This window comes from Topomyia yanbarensis, chromosome 3 (genome assembly GCF_030247195.1).
Source record: "Topomyia yanbarensis strain Yona2022 chromosome 3, ASM3024719v1, whole genome shotgun sequence".
Classification (NCBI taxonomy): Eukaryota; Metazoa; Arthropoda; class Insecta; order Diptera; family Culicidae; genus Topomyia; species Topomyia yanbarensis.
This window is the reverse complement of record NC_080672.1, coordinates 411,977,689-411,996,183: the sequence shown is the minus strand read 5'-3', so window position 1 is coordinate 411,996,183 and position 18,495 is coordinate 411,977,689. Positions and strand designations below refer to the sequence as shown.

At 40.1% G+C, this 18,495-nt stretch overlaps 5 protein-coding genes and 1 pseudogene across 5 annotated transcripts; 4 read left to right on the top strand and 2 right to left on the bottom strand.

Annotated features, from left to right (window-relative positions):
- Positions 1-3: 3 nt before the first annotated feature.
- Positions 4-1,237, bottom strand: LOC131690529 (THO complex subunit 6). Its single transcript, XM_058976393.1, has 2 exons — positions 961-1,237; positions 4-897 (listed from the first exon to the last, which is right to left on the bottom strand). The coding sequence occupies exons 1-2, from the start codon at positions 1,068-1,070 to the stop codon at positions 24-26; spliced, it is 984 nt and encodes a 327-aa protein (XP_058832376.1). The 5' UTR covers positions 1,071-1,237; the 3' UTR covers positions 4-23.
- A 1,611-nt stretch (positions 1,238-2,848) lies between these two features.
- Positions 2,849-4,113, top strand: LOC131688358 (transcription elongation factor S-II-like; annotated as a pseudogene).
- A 2,448-nt stretch (positions 4,114-6,561) lies between these two features.
- On the top strand, positions 6,562-7,887 carry LOC131692004 (nuclear envelope phosphatase-regulatory subunit 1 homolog). Its single transcript, XM_058978828.1, has 5 exons — positions 6,562-6,739; positions 6,794-6,865; positions 6,926-7,060; positions 7,119-7,266; positions 7,442-7,887. Exons 1-5 carry the CDS (start codon positions 6,712-6,714, stop codon positions 7,488-7,490), a joined length of 432 nt encoding a protein of 143 aa, XP_058834811.1. The 5' UTR covers positions 6,562-6,711; the 3' UTR covers positions 7,491-7,887.
- A 37-nt stretch (positions 7,888-7,924) lies between these two features.
- Positions 7,925-8,598, bottom strand: LOC131692005 (transcription elongation factor SPT4). Its single transcript, XM_058978829.1, has 4 exons — positions 8,440-8,598; positions 8,274-8,380; positions 8,156-8,211; positions 7,925-8,096 (listed from the first exon to the last, which is right to left on the bottom strand). Exons 1-4 carry the CDS (start codon positions 8,506-8,508, stop codon positions 7,978-7,980), a joined length of 351 nt encoding a protein of 116 aa, XP_058834812.1. The 5' UTR covers positions 8,509-8,598; the 3' UTR covers positions 7,925-7,977.
- A 390-nt stretch (positions 8,599-8,988) lies between these two features.
- LOC131689599 (programmed cell death protein 5) lies at positions 8,989-9,833 on the top strand. The gene is made up of 2 exons (XM_058974807.1): positions 8,989-9,187; positions 9,330-9,833. Exons 1-2 carry the CDS (start codon positions 9,134-9,136, stop codon positions 9,660-9,662), a joined length of 387 nt encoding a protein of 128 aa, XP_058830790.1. The 5' UTR covers positions 8,989-9,133; the 3' UTR covers positions 9,663-9,833.
- A 2,503-nt stretch (positions 9,834-12,336) lies between these two features.
- Positions 12,337-16,200, top strand: LOC131688357 (uncharacterized protein K02A2.6-like). Its single transcript, XM_058972564.1, has one exon. It carries the CDS (start codon positions 12,337-12,339, stop codon positions 16,198-16,200), a length of 3,864 nt encoding a protein of 1,287 aa, XP_058828547.1.
- Positions 16,201-18,495: the final 2,295 nt, after the last annotated feature.

The following is an 18,495-nucleotide window of genomic DNA, read 5'->3' as shown; positions in this document are numbered from 1 at the left end:
AACTAGTTTTGGACCCCTCGCATTTATTTCTTATACGTATTCAGTACAATGTCTCGGTAGCTAAAGTTAGTGCAAACATCAATCTGACTTGAAGCACCGGCAATAGCCATAAGTTTAGTTGGCTCACTCTGCTGCACAACGCTGTACACTGCAGGAGCTGATATGGGAATCTCTGCCGTTACGTCCCCATTGAAATTGTATTGGTAAAGATTTTTGCAATGACCTGCCGCATAAATCAAGTCCTCGACGAATCCGGACACATGAACCCGCTCCGGAAATGCTAAGTCCGTCGTACACTCCAACGAGCGTAAATGCCACAGTGAGAATCGTGGTCCGCCGCCGCAAACCAGCCAGTCTTCCGTGATGGAAACAGTACCTTGCCACTTGCCGAAATCGGACCGACTCAATAATTCATTGCTGTGTGGTTCGATTTTCCCAGTGAACTTTGTCTGTCGTGGATCCCACAAAAGAATCGATCCATCTTCCGAGGCGGTCGCTAACTTTCCTTCACAACCGGAAACGCAGTGAATGTAATCTTGATGGCCTTGATACTTCCGAACCACTCGGCCATCCTCTAGAGAAATGGCATACATTATGTTGTCTCCGCAGCCCGCGTAGAGCACTTCTTCTTCTTTATCCAACCAAAGATAATTCACTTCATTGATATCTGTATATTCGACTGATGCTGGAAGTTTGACGGTCCATGCTTTCTTTCCGATAGTGGCAGCCTTTGAATTCCACAAATAGCCGCAAATTTCTCCATTTAAACCGACGATTAGAAAGTCTTTGTGGAATGATAGACTATAAATTTGACATTTTTCCGGCAGAGGGAAAACTACCTGTGGATCGGTGGGATCGACCACCGAACTGTCGGCACAGGAGGAAATACGATCGATGCTTAAAACAAAATATATATTAATTTAATATAGGTATTACATTTGCCGGTATTCATAAGCCTACCTGTACACTAAAATTTCCCCGAAATTACTTCCGCAAAACAAAAATTTCCCGTCGTTTGATATTGTTTGAGAGAGAATAGTTGTGTAAAAGCACTTTTTAATGTCCACCATTGTGAGGACTATTTTTACCGATGGTAATAAGTGATTAAAATACAATCTATTAAAAACCACTCACTGAGGTTTGCAAAATTTACAGCTAGACGCGGCCTGCAGTACTGTTTACATCCATTCAAGTAAAATTTTTTTGGAATGACCCTTCGGAATCATATTTTATGTACCGAATTCTGACTCCACACTAGTTAAAAAAAATGTATGTCAGTTTCTGATACTGTTAACACTCTAACGAAAAAGATCTAATTTTGATTAAATACACTAAATGGAGCATTGTACACTGAAACGAAAAAAAAACTACTGTATTAGAGGTTTAAATTAAAAGGACTGTACCAGTGAATTTTGGTAGATAATATATCATATTTGACTTGAGTATGATTCCTGTCATTTGTACCATGTCCATTTTGATATAGAGACATGGTATTTCTTACCATTTCATGGCGATATAATGGTATTATCAACTATGCTTCCATTTTCATGCAACGATTAGATTTACCATAAACATGGTAGTTTTGAAAACTGTTAGTTGGTTAAAACTACTATTAGTGTTTGCTATGTTATAGTAATACTATACTATGTACGGTATATGGCCAAGATTTCTTTGATTAAATTTGGAACACTTTTGTTTATTATATATTTTATTGATTCGCACATTAAAAATTTGCGTGAAAAATTGCACATATATATTCATTGTAGCACTCTAGGTAGCACTCGGTAAAGCCAGGTTTAAGCGCCTTAGGGCTTGTTCAGGAGCGTTTCATTTTGTATAGGAATTTCAAAGTAGAACTGGAACTGAAACATTCACAGCCCCAGCAGAGCGTTTTGCTTCATAATTTCGAACAGTTGTGTTTTAATATTTAAAACTGTCATACGACGCCGTTCTATTTGTTGCTGATTTTAAAACACGTTTAGAACTGTGTTTTAAATACATGAAAAGTTTTCAGCACAGACACTTAGACCAGATAGACTGGGAAAAAATAAATTTGAATGCAGTAGCGCTGAAGGTATGGCGAGACATGAATTTTAAACTGAATAGAACATCCGCTAAAACTGCTGCTGGGGACAGTAAGTTCTAGTTTTAAAATTTTTAGTTTTATATTATGGAACTGTCAAAATTATGAATCTAGAACTAAAAGCTCTTACACTAAGAAAAATTATATGGTAACATTTACCATTACCAGGTTAACTCGAATTTGCGAGTATGGTGGTTTTTAACCGATTATAGCGTCAGGTCATTTTAACCATATCCATGTTCAAAATCACTATATAAGAGCTTTGGACCATAGTAGTACCAAATATAAATATGTTAATACGGAATGCTCTGACAATTTTTCGAGGACACATTTTATAACCCAGGTACACCGACTAAGGTACACTGTCAGAGTGACAGTGTAATTTGATGAAATAGGACTCAAACTGGCTGCACTGATCGAATTGTTTTTTGACATCTGTAAATGTTGATTTTTCCTGCTCAAGAAAAAACACTTGTTAACGATCGAAATATAATGTGGACGTTTTCCGATGTGTGCGTGCCTTGTGGAAGCGTTAGATATCTGTATGGAACAATTTGCACAGTCTTCCCACTATAGAAAAGCGTCAGGAAGGTTTCTGAAAATTTTAATATGCTCTGTTTAACCAACTGTCACATTTGACAGTACCAGTTACCTGAGTCACTGAGGGGTAGTCATATTCGCGATACAGTTTTGGAATGCCAGTGTCTAGTCGTGTCGTTGGTTTAACTATTGTTTTTTAACCGGAAAACCTAATCCAGAATTAGTATGAATGTTGAGGAAGAGGTACAGAAGAATCTCGGAAAAATGTCCGTATCCGATAGGATGAGCCTAGAACAAGCACTGGACTTGCTAAGGGAATTGCAGCGTCTGAACGTTAACTTGGATATATTGACGTAAACATGCATTGGGATGACAGTTAACGAACTAAGGAAGTGCAACAAAGATGACGAAGTGATCAGTTTAGTAAAATCATTGATCAAAAGCTGTAAGAGCATGTTCAGGAGTGTTTCAGTTCTAGATTCATAATTTTGACAGTTCTATAATATAAAACTGAAAATTTTAAAACTAGAACTTGCCGTCCCTAGCAGCAGTTTTAGCGGATGTTCTATTCAGTTTAAAATTCATGCCTCACCATTCCTTCAGTGTTACTGCATTCAAATTTACGTTTCCCCAGTCAATCGGGTCTAAGTGTCTATTCAGTTTAAAATTCATGTCACGCCGTGCTTTCAGCGTCACTGCATTCAAATTTATTTTTCCCCAGTCTATCGGGTCTAAGTGTCTGTGCTGAAAATTTTGCATGTATTTAAAACACAGTTCTAAACAAAATCAGCAACAAATAGAACGGCGTCGTATAACAGTTCTAAATTTTAAAACAAAACTGTTCGAAATTATAAAACAAAACGCTCTGTTAGGGATGTGAATGTTTCAGTTCCAGTTCTACTTTGAAACTCCTATACAAAATAAAACGCTCCTGAACATGCCCTAAGAGATTCCTAGCTGCGACGCCTCCTTCCACTAAAGGTTCGTCCAAGTCATCGAGCAAATCATCCAGCATGAATAGCAGAAATTCGGACATCAGCATAGGCAAAAAAGAATCCGGGAAGGAAAAGGATTCCAAGAAACCTGTTCAGTCTAGTTTCTTAGCTCCTTCCAGCAATATTACCGATACTGTGCGCCTCAAGGATCGTGCAATGTTGATCTATGGACTGCGAGTGGATGGAGAACCTCCGGAAGGCTGCCAAACTCTAGAAGAGCCATTTTTGAAGAGTTTAGAAACACAGACATGAAGTACATAAACCGAATTCGCTCACGTGTTTGAAGTTTGAAGAGTAACTTCATTAGCGGATCCATCACTGCCCAACGTTTTTCAAAAAAGCTCAGCTTGCTACTTACCAGGCTACCAAAATCGATCTCAAATGCGGCAAGTGTAAGAAACGTAACTGTACGTAAAACCAGCTGCAGACGGGAAGCTCTGATGAACAACATTCGTGTTGTGAAACGAATGCGGAGATCACTGGAAGTTCTATTAAAATCTGAACTCATGTTTCTCGTTTGAAGAAATTTAAACCCACACTGCCCATCTCCAGCGAGGAAAAGCATCCCCCGTATAATATTTACGATTAAGTTAAGTAAAAGTTTTTGCTTATAAACTCGTATTTGAACTGCTTGCTTCAGTTTTGATATGGTCTATGAATTAAGTGCAAAAAATATTATCACCTAATGGACAAACAGCCAATGTGTTGCTGTTTAGATACAACAAGCAAAACAATTGCACGCCTCAAATAGTATTTTGAAAACTATGCATCCAACAATACTAAACAAATACGATATACAAAATAGGAACCCAATGATCTCCAGTGTGTTGTTCAGTTAGTAGGCTATCGAAAAGTACAAAATTTAATTTTAAAAATTCAAATTATGCGATAATGCATGCAGAAAACTGCAGTTTGTAATGAAATAATCAATGTCGAGTACACCGTCATAGCGAACGTATTGTAAAATTCCCCCCCCCCCATTTGAAGGAAGTAGAGCTGATCAACTTCTCATCAATGCGTCTGTTTCACATTTTAGGGGCGGCTCAAAACAGCGTCTGTTCTATCGGCTGATGTATCGTCCTCGTGTCAGCGTGGGTCTCTAAACAGAGTTGACACGATGGTCCTCCGGCGAGACAGGGAGTTGAGGAAGGCCGAACAAGCCACCCTGGAAAACTAACCGTTACGAACAATGCAGAAGAAAATACGAATCGGAACAATCGATAAAGACCTACGCGATGAAATAAGGACTACGATTGGAAACTCAGAACATGGTACTGCAGGTCACTCTGCTTTCCAGCTTTCGACAGGATAATCTGCGACTGAAAAAGTAAATAACCCAACCATCAATGAAAGCTGAACAAGCCTTTGATACGAGAGATTAAGCTGAGCAAGAACTGCACAAATCATTATCTAGCTAAATTGTTCACTGAAAGGGCGATGCTATCATTTAGTCGATTAATATAGTAAAAACAAAATTTAATTTAATAATTTGGAATACTTTATGTCGAGACGAGGAGAAATTCTCTATCTTTCGGGCGTACGAATGAAGTGAATTGCTATAGCGAGTCACGACGACAAGGAGAAGATTCTACCTTATTTGGGGACACCGCTGCCACGACGACGAGGAGAAGATCGCCAACGTAAGTCTGCTGCTTTACCGCAGCACGTTGATCTCGATTCCTGGTGATTGCTGCGCTGCCGTTGATCTTCCTGGGATTTTCTCACACACTATATGAGAACCCCTGGAGTCGTAGTAACTTTGAAACTTAATTTCTTCGCAAAATATTTTCAAATGTTATCTTAAAGCTACGTGTGGCCCGTGCGATTACTATATCGTCGCGTGAAAATTTGACCCTTTTAGTCTTAAAGTTTTTCCTTATTCTCCGTAGATGTCCTAAGGTGTTAGAAGGGGAATTTCCTTTTTTTAGTTATATATTTGGCCCTGCTTCTTCAAGTCTGACGTATTCGACCACAATACGGATTCTTGCCTACAATCCTAGTCCGGTCCCATAAGGGTTCACAAAATATGCAGTTGCATTTATACTACTTTCTAAGATTTTATTGCTATCCTAACTGCATAAAGGAGTGAAAAGGAAAGACCAAAGCTAGCCATCCGGACCGCATATGGCACGCTTATGTAAATGAGGCTGGGTTGGTAAATGGGTAGAGGTCAGAGGAATCCTTTTCCATGTTCTTTTCTTTTCAGCGGGATTTTAAGAACAACTTCAACCGTTCCTACGTCTTGCGGCAATGCATTTCTTACACACGGCTGGCATTGAATAATTATCTTGTTTGCAACACTTTATGAAGCTGCAATTTAGGATGCACAAAAGAATAGTTTTTAAAGAGATATTAAAACTAAATCTGAAAATATTCACTATGGATGTTAATGATGTCACTGCTAGTATCGCCCTTTTCAAGTAAAGGCATTTTTATCTTATAAGAGCCTGAGGAAGACGTAATTCCAATTTAACTTATTTTTGGAAGGTTTTATTTTCCGTGTGTACGACGAACAATACACGGTTAAATAAAACAACCTGCAGAAAAGTTCTTCTAACTTACTTTTGAGTTGTGCGTCGCTTTCGCACTTATTAGTGTTGTCAAAAACAAAACGAGAGGTTCGACTCAGTCGAGATCTTCAGTGGGGGAAGTTACTTTTGAGTTGTTTGGGGTGAACTCAAAATTAGGTAAATTCAACTTAAATTTGAGTATAAAAAACCTATCAATGAGTTGTAATTTTTGCCGTGGTTAAATGGAAACTACCTTCAACACGGTTTACCTAATTTTAAGTTCCCCCACGATACCACGAGATTGAGTCAAAGGAACTCAATTTTAGGTAGTTTTTTGTTTCCGTGTAATTATTAATGCTTTTATCCGGAAGCACTGTTTTTGTATGCCAAGTGACATGTCAACGAATATATTATGACATAAGTGATTGTGACAGAACTATACACGCATCAGACGCTGTGTTTTCTTTCATCGTAAATTTATCAGATTCGAAGTTTAAATATAAAATTATCTAATAATGATAATATAGTTGCTTTTGATAATAGCACTGTTTTGGAGAGGTTTGTGGCTGGAAAAATATCAACAATGTCCTTAGAGCCATCGGCTTGTGAAGGTTAGCTATGCTTAAAATTAAACGAGCAAGAAAATATAGAGAAATTCTTTCCAGATTTAAAAGCATTTGAACGACGTTTGACCGAGGTTATCGCTGCGCTCCAACCAGCCACCTTAAGATGGAGGAGTAGGTTCCTAGATAAATTTCTTTCCATTTTAACTATCTAATCTACACGTTTGATTTTAGTACTGTTATGCACGATGTCGTTAGTCACTTTCGTAGGAGCTTTCTATTGGTTAACAGATCCCCGAACATCCATTGTCCCGCTAATGGATTCTCTGTGGAACCATCCAGTATTCACCTTCTCGACTGCGATTTTATGTAGGATTTTTTTGTGGTCAGATTTACTGCAAGCAATTACGCAACTATTTTATTTCAGTGCTTTTGTTTGTCTTCGGAATCCACAAGCTAGTGATCGCACCACAGATAATAACGTCCCGAACCCGGAGTGTCCTAGCTGAATTCAACATGTCCTGCGATGAAACGGGCAAACTAATCCTGCGACCACGCCCGACTAACAATTCGCGGTATATGGACATGAGCTAGAATGGCTTTAACTGATCGACATTTTCATTTCTCATTTCCCTAACCAACCATTTTCCTACTTCTACGCTGCCTTTGCTTCATAAAATTTCCTTATAGATGCATGCTTTTAACCCACAAGTCATTTTCCATTCCCCTTTTCCATCTTCATTTCCGTAGATTCTTGAGTGGCGATGGTCGCCGGAGTCCGAAGAAGGCAAAACGCTGACTACAAAATGGTCACAGTGTAAGGCTCAAAACGCTGAAGGATATGAGTAAACGCGCGACACGAAGATGGTCCAACAAGGTTAAATTGTAAATAAACTTCGCTGTCCTGTAACTAAGAGTAGATTTACTAACTTTCTTGTAACGTTGTGTTGGACGTACTGGTATTGAGTGTTTTTTGAAGAAAAAAAGATAAATCCAAATTTAATACTTTTTACTTAGTGATGAATTTCGAAGATGATAATCCTGGACAATAGATATTTTAGGGATTTGATCTGTAAAAGTTGTACATGCTAGCACTTACTCCCTTGCGTTTGCAGTTAGAGACAAAGAAGCGGGTAGCAAATTTAGGAACTCGCTCCGGATTAGAAAATTACAACAAACCGATTATGAATAATAAACGAAAAAAATTGTTTCGGATAAGGGAAAAAGCTCATGTTACATCATTTAATAGTATATTCCAAATAAAGTTTAAAATTCTTTAGCACAAGTTACCGTTGACTTGTGTCCCTTGGTCGGTAAGGGATACCTCTGTTTTTCATATCTCTAACAATGCCGTTAGGCAGTCGCCCCGACACCGATATAGCGTAGATACCTTTCGTGAAACGATCTGTTTGTAGATAGACATAAATTAGTAACTGATTTTGTTATACATTAAACGGAACTTACTGATTCTTTGCCACTTGCATACCCAGCTGTCATCTGGGCTCATAACAGCGATTAACCTAGGAGAAATCATTCCGATTAGAATATCTGGACAATCTTGTTTTGTGTAGGTACAACTTACCCGTCAAAGTTGTTGCTAGTGCAATCATACACTTGGTCCTTGTTGTTCTTCATTCGAAGAAAATCTTCACAGTTCTCGCACCCGTCATATTCAAATTGATCGAAAGTCTGGAAGTAAATGAGCAAAATAAAGGATCACTGTTGCCGGAAATAGAATATGTGCTTACCTTCACTAGAGAGCATACCAAACAAGCTCGCAAACCACGAAGATCTTTTGGGATAGAATCAAACGACATTTTGGTTGAAAATTGTAAATTACTCCACGAGCTTCGGCGAAATTAACTAAAACGAGTGTCTTTGTTTACGTTGCGATGCGAATGAGGCTTCCTTTCTGATCAGAGATGCCAGGTACTTTTTTCAAATGTCTGCAATAATAATTTTAAAAGTCTGGGAAGAACAAAAATGTCAGGAAAGCTAGTGTAACCAAAAGCCTTTATATTCAAAAATCTGTAAATATCTGCAACAAAACTGAAAAATCTGCAAATATCTGCAACCAAACTAAAAAATCTGCAAATATCTGCGTCATCGAAAAAATCTGCAGCTTAAATTAAAAGTCTGCGAATTTGCAGACTTGTCTGCAAATCTGGCATCTCTGTTTCTGATTCGCTTTTTGCTCGTCTATTAAATATGCCAACTCCTAAGTCATAGCGATTGTTGGAAGAAAAAACTCTGAAGGGTACATATGACGATAAATGGTACTTTTGCCCGAATGAAGATTTGACAGTTCAATCAGAATCACGGTACTGTCAAGCAATTATTTTCCCTATTTTCCAATGCGTGTTTAAAACTGATTTTATAGAAATCAAAAGACCAGATATTTTTGTGTTTAATCTTAAGTTACATATTGCAATTTAGATAAAAATGGATGATCCCGAACTACAAGCAATCCGCCAGCAACGTCTTCAACAAATGCAGGTAATATAAGAAAATAATACAAGAATTATTGGAACCGGTTATATTTGCAAATTCTCAAACTGCGCTTTTTAATTCTGCTATAAATAGGATTTATATATTTTGAGATGTACTTTCTTTAAAACCGTTTTTATTTCAACTCTAGGGAGCTAATCCGGAACAGCAAAAGGCGAAAGAGGAGCAGATGGCCGCCCAGGAAGACATGAAAAATTCGATGCTCTCGCAGCTGCTGGATCAGAACGCCCGCGCACGTCTCAACACGCTTAAATTGAGTAAACCCGAAAAGGCTCAGATGGTTGAGGGTATGATCATCCGGATGGCACAGATGGGTCAGATCGGCGGCAAACTGGACGATGCTTCGTTGGTCAAACTGCTCGAAAGTCTCAATCAGCAGATGCCTCGTAGCAGTTCAACGGTTAAGTTTGACCGACGGAGAGCGGCCCTGGACTCGGATGACGATGATGATTACGGAATTTGAGGGCATGATCTGTAATACGGGGTTTGCCATCGATGGAGATTAGGAATCGCTCGTGAAGCGCGATAGCTTACAGAGCTCAGAAAACGCAATCGAACGGATGCGAAATTGTGCTTGCTTAGGCTGACAAAGCCGATCTAAACTAAAATAATAAAAAAAACCGTTTATAACTGACTCGAATATTTTAATACAAGTCATAATTCGTTAGTTTTTTTTACTTTTAAACTGAACCGTGGTCTGATATAAAGCAACTCCAGGTCAATGTATATTTGAAAATCAATCATACAACTGATCAGTTAAAAATTTATCGTGTCTATGGATTGAACTGGCGAATCGAATCCGACTCAACCAGAGAATTACTGCTGTCTTACAGTTTTAGGCCTTAATTTCCAAACTAAGTTCTACACTCGCAATTCTTCCACGGTATTTTTTGTTTATTACTTTGTCTACGTAATCCTTGAAAAACTCGTCCTATTCTTAATAACTATCATATTTCGCCTTTCAGCACACCACTGTCATACATAGATGGTTTGTCGGTTATTGGTGAACATCAATGACAGCAGCAAAATTCAAAAACTATTCTAGCAAGTAATGCTTACATTGGGCTCCAAAAAATCCTACGATTGAAAGTACTATACTGCCGCTCTACGCATTGTTGTCCCATGAGTATAGGGAATTCCATAGAACATGGGACAATTGTGCGTATAGCGGCAGTATACGCATGGGGCAATCGTGCGTTTGACAGTATACCCCAAGTAGTTAATTCTCTACAAAGCGCTAATTTTCCTTGATACCCTATCCCTACAGCTTCGAAATTCTAACAGCTTAGTCTTAGTGTTTTCGGGAGGGTTTGCGAATGATCAGCGACGGGTGAAGATAGAATGGACCACATTTTGTAAAAGTTGCTCGGAGACCCGAGCAGAGTGAGATATCAAATTAAAAACTTGGCTGGATGTTGGAATGCTGCAGACAATGACTGCTCAGGTTGTTAACGTTTAGGTCGTTTTTACGGTAAATTAAAGAGTAAAGAATGACCCAATACATCACATGAAAAACGCTAGTTTTTGGTGTCTTCAACAAAGTTGTTGGGAATTTCATTTACAACATCTTTACTGCCGTGATCCGCATAACAGTCCCATTTGCTATAGGTTTCATATGCAGGTGCGACTGTTATGCGTATCACGGCAGTTTATTGGTAATATGAAATCTCTATGTATGTTACTACATCGACATATGTCATGCAGTCATGTATTCAGCCAAGTTATTTGTAAGAAAATTCTCGAAAACTTTTCAGAAGACACCAAGTATTTCGAGAATAAATTTGTTTGAAGTTTATCTTGCAAAATTCTTTGAAAATACTAAACCTCCAAAGCGTACGAAATTATGTGATATTGATCGCGACCGTAACAAACGACTTCGTGGTGTCCTTGTTTATCGATGTTCAAACAAATCTATCGGTGATGAGTTTTCTTGTGGCTCTGATTGCCGGGTATACTTACCTTACCGTTCAGGCTAGAGCCTTGTTGTCTTTTGTTGTATGCAGAAGCCGTCTCCTCTCCTCTCGGCCCATTGCTGCTTGTCGCCAGCCTCGCAGTCTTCGAAGGGTCCTCCAATCGTCCTCTATCTGGTCGATCCACCGTGCTCGCTGTTCCTGTACGGTCGCCCTCAAGAATCATCTTGACTGGGTCGTCGTCTGACATTCTCGCGACGTGTCCAGCCAACCGCAAACGTCCTATTTTTGCGGTATGCGCGATGGATGGTTCTTCCAGCAGCTGATGCAACTCATGGTTCATTCGCCTGCGCCTCATTCCGTCTTTCATCTGCACGTCACCGTAGATGGTACGTAACACCTTTCGTTTCAAAACTCCAAGGGCGCGTTGGTCCTTCACGAGCATAGTCCAGGTCTCGTGGCCATAGAGGACCACCGGTCTAATCAGCGTCTTGTAAATAATCAACTTCGTGCGGCGGCGAATTTTGTTCGACCGAAGCGTCCCCCGGAGTCCAAAGTAGGCACGATTTCCCGCCAAGATGCGTCTCTGAATTTCTCTAGTGGTATCATTGTCGACGGTTACTAGTGAGCCCAAATACACGAATTCGTCGACCATCTCGGTTTCGTCACCGTCAATCCGAACTCGGGATGGGGGTCCACATTGTTGTCTCTAGAACCTCTTCCTCTCATGTATTATGTACAACGCACATCACCCGATCCATCGTCGCTTTGACTAATCGTGTTAGCTTATCCGGAAAACCGGAAAGCGCGAGGTACTTGTGGACTGATTCGGTTACTGTGCTGTCGTGGCTTCGAGCGGATCATCGCAGGTATAAACAGTTCGTGGCCTGCCATATTGGAGAGCTACTTACTGTAACGTATATATTAACCTTGCTATTATAGTACCTTGTACCAACAACCTTGTACCCTACCTTTGTATTAGATACTATCTGAAAATATACATACATTGATTCATTCGTAGCCATCTTACATGGTGTCAGAAATCGATTACGCTCGTGATATTTTTTTTCGATTCAGATGGAGAAATCTAGTGAAATCGCGGATAAATGAAGTCAGCAATGCAGATTTGTGGCTGATTGAACGGGAAAAGTAAAAAGTTCGAACTACGGCGGGAGTGAAAACATTAATTATTCAAAAGAAAAGCGATCTCTATCGTGATCCGACAACATGGCGTCATCTGCAGGCTTGAAGCCGCCTAGGCCGATTGTGTTGGGGGAAAACATGGCCGCCCAATGGAAAAACTGGATTCGGCAATACTTGTGGTTTGCTACAGCAACGCAGCTGTCAGATAAGCCGGAGGAGGTACAGGCAGCAACGTTCATGAGCGCGATAGGAGAAGATTGTGTGCGGATATACGATACGTTCTGCCTGCGTCCGGAAGAAGAACAAAGTGTTGAAATAATCAGAGCGAAATTTGATCAGTATTTTACGCCAAAATCGTGTATCACGTTTGAGCGGTACAACTTCAATCAAATCGTTCAGCGGGAAGATGAACAGTTTGACAATTTTGTTACGCGAGTTAGAGAGCAGGCAAAAAAATGCTCTTTCAGTGTGCTTCACGATTCCCTTGTAAAAGATCGAATCATAATCGGAATCAAATATCTTAGCTTAGTGCCACAGCTGTTAAACGACGATTTAACCCTCCAAAAAACTATTGAGCTCTGCCGTAATTTTGAGTTGACGGCGATGCAATCAAAGGCATTGGTTGGGGAAGCCAAAGTGGACATTGTGAAAACGGCGAAGCAAAAGTTGATTGGTGGTCGATCTGACGAAAAGGAAGAATTTTTCCAGTGCAAAAAGTGTGGAAGAAAGCACACGAAGCGATCTTGTCCCGCTTTCGGTAAAACTTGTAGAAAATGTGGATCGTCTAATCATTTTGCTGCTATGTGCAAATCGAAAAGTGTAGTGCACTCGATACAACACTCGGAGAATAATGAAATTGATTCCGATGAAGACTCGGACGAATTATTTATCGGTTCAGTGGAAAGTTCAGGAAATGATAAAGATTGGTTTGAAATTGTGAAAGTACACAACAAGAAGTTTTCGGTAAAGCTAGACTCGGGTGCCCACTGCAACGTTGTTTCATTATGGTTAGTAAAGCAGCTGAAGATCAGTCTACGGCCATCCAAAACTAAGTGGCTTGTGTCGTTTTCAAACCATCGGTTGCAAGTACTTGGGGAAATTGATCCTGTGTGCCGAATTAAGAACAAGGATAGCATTATCACGTTCAAAGTAGTAGAAGAATCTGTAGTACCAGTGCTTGGTAAAGAAACGTGTATTGCTCAAAGATTGATTGCACGAGTGGATGCTGTTCATGTATTGGATGATACATTGTATGAAGGACTAGGCTGCCTGAAGGACTATGTGTACGATATTGACCTGATCTCAAACTCTCAGTGGGAAGCGACGCCAGCGCGTCACGTTCCGCATAGCATCAGAGCAGCAGTGAAAAATGAGTTGGATTCTATGGAGCGCCTCGGAGTTATCGAAAGGATTCACGCCCCAACCCCAGTTGTCAACGCAATGGTTTTGGTTAAACGGAATGAAAAGATACGCATTTGCATTGACCCATCGCAGGTAAACAAAAATTTATTGAGACGGCACCATCCTCTTACCACTGTAGAAGAGATAGCGACCCGATTAACAAATTCGAAATGTTTTACAATCCTTGACTGTAAAAAGGGGTTTTGGCAGATAAGGGTTACAGAAAGAACGTCCAAATTTTTAGCTTTTGGTACTCCTTGGGGAAGATATGTCTGCAAGCGGTTACCTTTTGGGCTTGCTTCAGCTCCGGAAGTGTTTCAAAAAGTTATGAACGACACACTGGAAGGCATTGAAGGGGTAGAAATTTCCATGGATGACATTCTCATTCACGCTGATAGCAGTGAGAAACTGGCCAAAATAACGGAGAAAGTTGTGAAAAGATTGCATTCGGCTGGGCTGAAACTGAACAGGGATAAATGTTCGTTTAATCAATCTAGTGTAAAATTTTTGGGTCATATAGTCACGGACGGAGGATTGAAAGCAGATCCCGAAAAGTTGGAGGCTGTTATCAAACTCAAAACACCTTCGAACAAGTCTGAGCTACAAAGGGCATTAGGAATGATAACCTACATGGGAAAGTTTGTGCCTAACTTATCAGATGTCACAGTTCCGCTAAGATCACTGTTGGCCAAAGATGTTGATTGGGACTGGGGTTGTGAGCAAGAGAATGCGTTCCAGAAAATCAAAACTCTGATGCAATCACCACCAATACTCAGGTATTATGATGTGAATCTACCAGTAACGCTTTCAGTAGATGCGAGCTCCCATGCTCTAGGAGCCGTACTACTACAACAGGGTCGCCCAGTAGCATATGCGTCTAAGGCTTTAACGCCTTCGGAGTTGAATTACCCTCAAATTGAGAAGGAAGCTACCGCCATACGGTTCGCTTGCTCAAAGTTTCATCAATATATATACGGGAAAAAGTTGACCATTGAAACTGATCATAAACCATTAGAATCTATATTCCGAAAACCTCTTGATAGGGCTCCTCCCCGCCTACGTAGAATAAGATTAGAGGTAGCCCAATATGACCCCACAGTCGTGTACATCAAGGGAACTAACATTCCGATCCCGGACATCTTGAGCCGTGATGTCGATAACTCTTCCACTGCTAACAATGAAGAACAATTAGAAGTACTTTTGATATTACAGATAACCAAAAACGCTAGCGCGGAGCTAAAGCACCACACCGAAGCGGACTTTGAGATGCAATCTCTGAAATCAATCATAATCCAAGGCTGGCCGGAAACGAGAAACGAACTGTTGCCGGAATTGCGAAAATACTGGGGTTTTCGAGACGAAATGGCAGTCTATGATGGACTTATATTCAAATCAAATCAAGTACTTATTCCAAAATCGCTAAGAAAAGCTATGCTAGCGAAGGTGCACAGCGGGCATTCGGGTATCCAAAGCTGTATTCGTAGAGCAAGACAAGTGTTGTTTTGGATAGGCATGGGTAGTGACATCCATGATATGGTAGAAGCCTGTACGATTTGTCAACGTCATCAACGTAATAACACAAAAAATACCATTCTCCTGAAGGATATCCCAGGTCTTCCGTTCGAAAGAGTTGCCTCAGACCTTTTCCATTTTAAGGGAAAGGAATATCTTCTCCTCGTCGACAGCTATTCTGGGTTTTTCGACATAAAACAAATGCCAGAAACAACATCCAAAAAGGTCATCAAACAGTTGAAGGAATGGTTCTCAGTTCATGGTATTCCCCAAGTTCTAGAAACAGACAATGGTCCTCAGTACGTTTCTGCAGATTTTCGTCAATTTTGTAATAAATGGGGATTTGAACATCAAACTTCAAGTCCCCATTTTCCCAGAGCAAACGGATTAGCTGAACGGTACGTGCAAGTAGCCAAATCAATGCTAAAAAAATGCAATGACGACCAATCTGACATACGTCTAGCCTTACTACACATGCGGAATACACCTCGTAGCAGTTCTATACCATCACCCAATGAAAGACTTATGGGCCGTTTGGTGCGATCAAATATGCCGATGACACAGGAAGCGCTCAGACCTAGAGTAGCAGAGAATGTTCAGCATCTACTAGAACGTGAACGTGAGATTCAAAAGGATTTCGCATATAGAGGAAGCATGAAACCACCACAGTTTATTAAGCAGGAGAAAGTTCTCATACAGGACCAAACATCGCGAAGATGGACACCGGGAACTGTAGTAAAACAACTGGATGAAAACCGTTCGTACATAGTGACCGATGGTGAGAGAACATTAAGAAGGAATACTCATCACTTACGCAAGCTACGCGGAGGTGATCAGAAGGAAGAGAATATTCAAGAAAGCGTCCAACCAGCGGAAGTTGATCCTGATGATAATCGAAGCGAAATAGCTGCTGAGACCAGCAACCGGAATCAAAGCTCGTTACACTTCGAAGAAGATGTATCGGCAACACCTCGACTGACGCGCTCAGGACGCACAGTGAAACCTAAGAGATTAAGTGAATTTGAATATTATTAAGAAAGGAAGATGTAACGTATATATTAACCTTGCTATTATAGTACCTTGTACCAACAACCTTGTACCCTACCTTTGTATTAGATACTATCTGAAAATATACATACATTGATTCATTCGTAGCCATCTTACACTTACCACAGCGGATATCCACGACTGGCGATGGGTGCCTTCGAAATTTCACACTGCTGATGCCGCAGCCAAATGGGGTAAAGGTCCAAAGTGAACAACGGACAGTACGTGGTTCCTGAGTTCTTGTAGGCGTTTCTCGATGAAATGGCGACAACATTGCGTAATCAACAGAAATCAATGGTTCACGCTGCTCAGTAGCGGAATTTACCAGCTATTCCGATCGCAGATGATTATGTGATGCTCCGGAACGGCGGACGCATTAGGAAAGCCCCTAAAATCGACCTAGGTGCGAAGTTCACAATCATACTCCCATGAAATTATAGGTTCACCACTATTGATGGACCATTACCCCGGATTAATGTATCTGCCATTGACTTCCGAGCCATTGCTCCGAACTCCTTTCTACTGGGGAGCTCGAGCGGTGTTCGTCAGCCAACGATTAAACCAACAGATTCATCGCAGCCTTGCGGATATCCTGAAATCAGATTCAGTTTCAACTAGACGTCTTCGGAAATGGTGGACTCGGGAATTCCTTCCGACCCTCACGAAGCGCACGAAGTGGTTCGGGGATGTAAAATCTGGTGTACATCGTGGACGGAGACAGACGAAACGGCTGAGAACGAGGTGGCGTGCAGTTAGTCATCAAAGAGCGGATGGGAAGATTCGTCAAGCGATTGTGCAAACTGTCAGGGGGATTGTGCGTAGACCTGTCTCGAGGCTGGCTGTCTTAGGGCCAATTTCTTCTTCTTCGAAAAAAGCAGTTTTTTCTCACACCGTCATAAAATTTATATTTATAGATGGCGCTACGCTAAACAAGCGGCTGTATTATTGGCGGCTAGATTCACGCGCATTCATTGAAAAGTTATCAGAATGTGACGATAAAATCACTACATAAAATCTCTATTTTCACGCTATTCACACCTATTAACACGTAACTCTATAGAAGAAATGACTATGTGAATTTCAATTTTCCCTCAAACACATTATATACTATTGGAAAACTTTGGAAAATATTGCACGAACAGAAAGACATATCCGAGCGGTTCGGCAGCGCTGCCACTTTTTTTTTTGAAAGTAACAATTTATGAAAACTATTCCAGCATGTACTCCTTCTCGAAAAAACCTTATCCAGAATGAACCAATGCTCAGAAGTTTATTCCCCAGATAAAGCCATTCCCAAGACATTTTTGCTAAGATGGGAAAAACACCCATATTGCTTTGAATTGGGAAAAATCTTGATGAAAATCAAAAATCTGCACTGCTAGCAACATTAGAGAATGTCAGTATTTTTACATTTCTTTTAATAATATAAACATGCATGTAGGACAAATTTCAGAATTCAGTACAGGTGTGTTTTTGAGAGCTATTTGGTAACAACCATAGGAAGCGGTAGCTCTTTTCCTAGGACCCAAAAGCATGAAACAGTATTATGTAAGTAAAGTTATGTGGTGAAACTAAAACTGCATTATACTACGTTCACATTGCAGAGTTAAAACATGTTATAATAATTAGCAACAAGAAAAGTGTAATCAAGATAGCGTTAAAACATGTTTTAACTCGTAGTGTGAACGTAGTATTACCTAATACTACTTTCACACTGCGAGTTAAAACGTGTTTTAACGCTATCTTGATGACATTTTTCTTGTTGCTAATTATAATGTTTTAACTCTGTAGGGTGAACGTAGTATAAGTCAAGAAACTGATGCAGTGTAAATCTGCGGCTCATTGCTAACAAGCCAGTTATCCATTCACATACCCGATTTACTCGAACAAAGGAATTGATGCCTTCTTTCAAACATGAGCAGTTCTCTGAATCTTTATAACTCTTGCACGCAAAATTTTAATGTTTTTAGAACATTTATCCTTATCCATATTTTACATTGGAAAGGTTTCGTACGTAGAAGTACGATCCACCTGATTTCTCGGTTTACTCAAACATGTAGCACAAAATACACTCGAAAGTAAATGGTTAATGGTACTTATTAGGGTTACCAAATGGGCTAAGAGCAAAATAAGGACACACTGAATGTCGACCGCCCCAAACTACCCTCTCCCTTTCAGTATCAGTAGATTATATCCTAACGAAAATGAATGAACAAACGAGTAGTTAATTTTGAAAAACAATCGATTTATTATCGCCTTTAACTATGATTTAATATAATAAAA

What these genes read in the sequence shown, in the direction of transcription:
- LOC131690529 (XM_058976393.1), bottom strand. Translation starts at nt 1,070, where the DNA reads ATGGTGGACATTAAAAAGTGCTTTTACACAACTATTCTCTCTCAAACA. An exon ending in GGGGAAATTTTAGTGTACAG is followed by an intron (nt 898 to 960) that starts GTAGGCTTATGA and finishes TTTTGTTTTAAG; the next exon opens with CATCGATCGTATTTCCTCCT.
- LOC131692004 (XM_058978828.1), top strand. Translation starts at nt 6,712, where the DNA reads ATGTCCTTAGAGCCATCGGCTTGTGAAG. An exon ending in CTTCTCGACTGCGATTTTAT is followed by an intron (nt 7,061 to 7,118) that starts GTAGGATTTTTT and finishes ATTTTATTTCAG; the next exon opens with TGCTTTTGTTTGTCTTCGGA. An exon ending in CGCCCGACTAACAATTCGCG is followed by an intron (nt 7,267 to 7,441) that starts GTATATGGACAT and finishes TCATTTCCGTAG; the next exon opens with ATTCTTGAGTGGCGATGGTC.
- LOC131692005 (XM_058978829.1), bottom strand. Translation starts at nt 8,508, where the DNA reads ATGTCGTTTGATTCTATCCCAAAAGATCTTCGTGGTTTGCGAGCTTGT. An exon ending in ACTAGCAACAACTTTGACGG is followed by an intron (nt 8,212 to 8,273) that starts GTAAGTTGTACC and finishes GATTTCTCCTAG; the next exon opens with GTTAATCGCTGTTATGAGCC. An exon ending in ATGCAAGTGGCAAAGAATCA is followed by an intron (nt 8,097 to 8,155) that starts GTAAGTTCCGTT and finishes ATCTACAAACAG; the next exon opens with ATCGTTTCACGAAAGGTATC.
- LOC131689599 (XM_058974807.1), top strand. Translation starts at nt 9,134, where the DNA reads ATGGATGATCCCGAACTACAAGCAATCCGCCAGCAACGTCTTCAACAA. An exon ending in AACGTCTTCAACAAATGCAG is followed by an intron (nt 9,188 to 9,329) that starts GTAATATAAGAA and finishes TTTCAACTCTAG; the next exon opens with GGAGCTAATCCGGAACAGCA.
- LOC131688357 (XM_058972564.1), top strand. Translation starts at nt 12,337, where the DNA reads ATGGCGTCATCTGCAGGCTTGAAGCCGCCTAGGCCGATTGTGTTGGGG.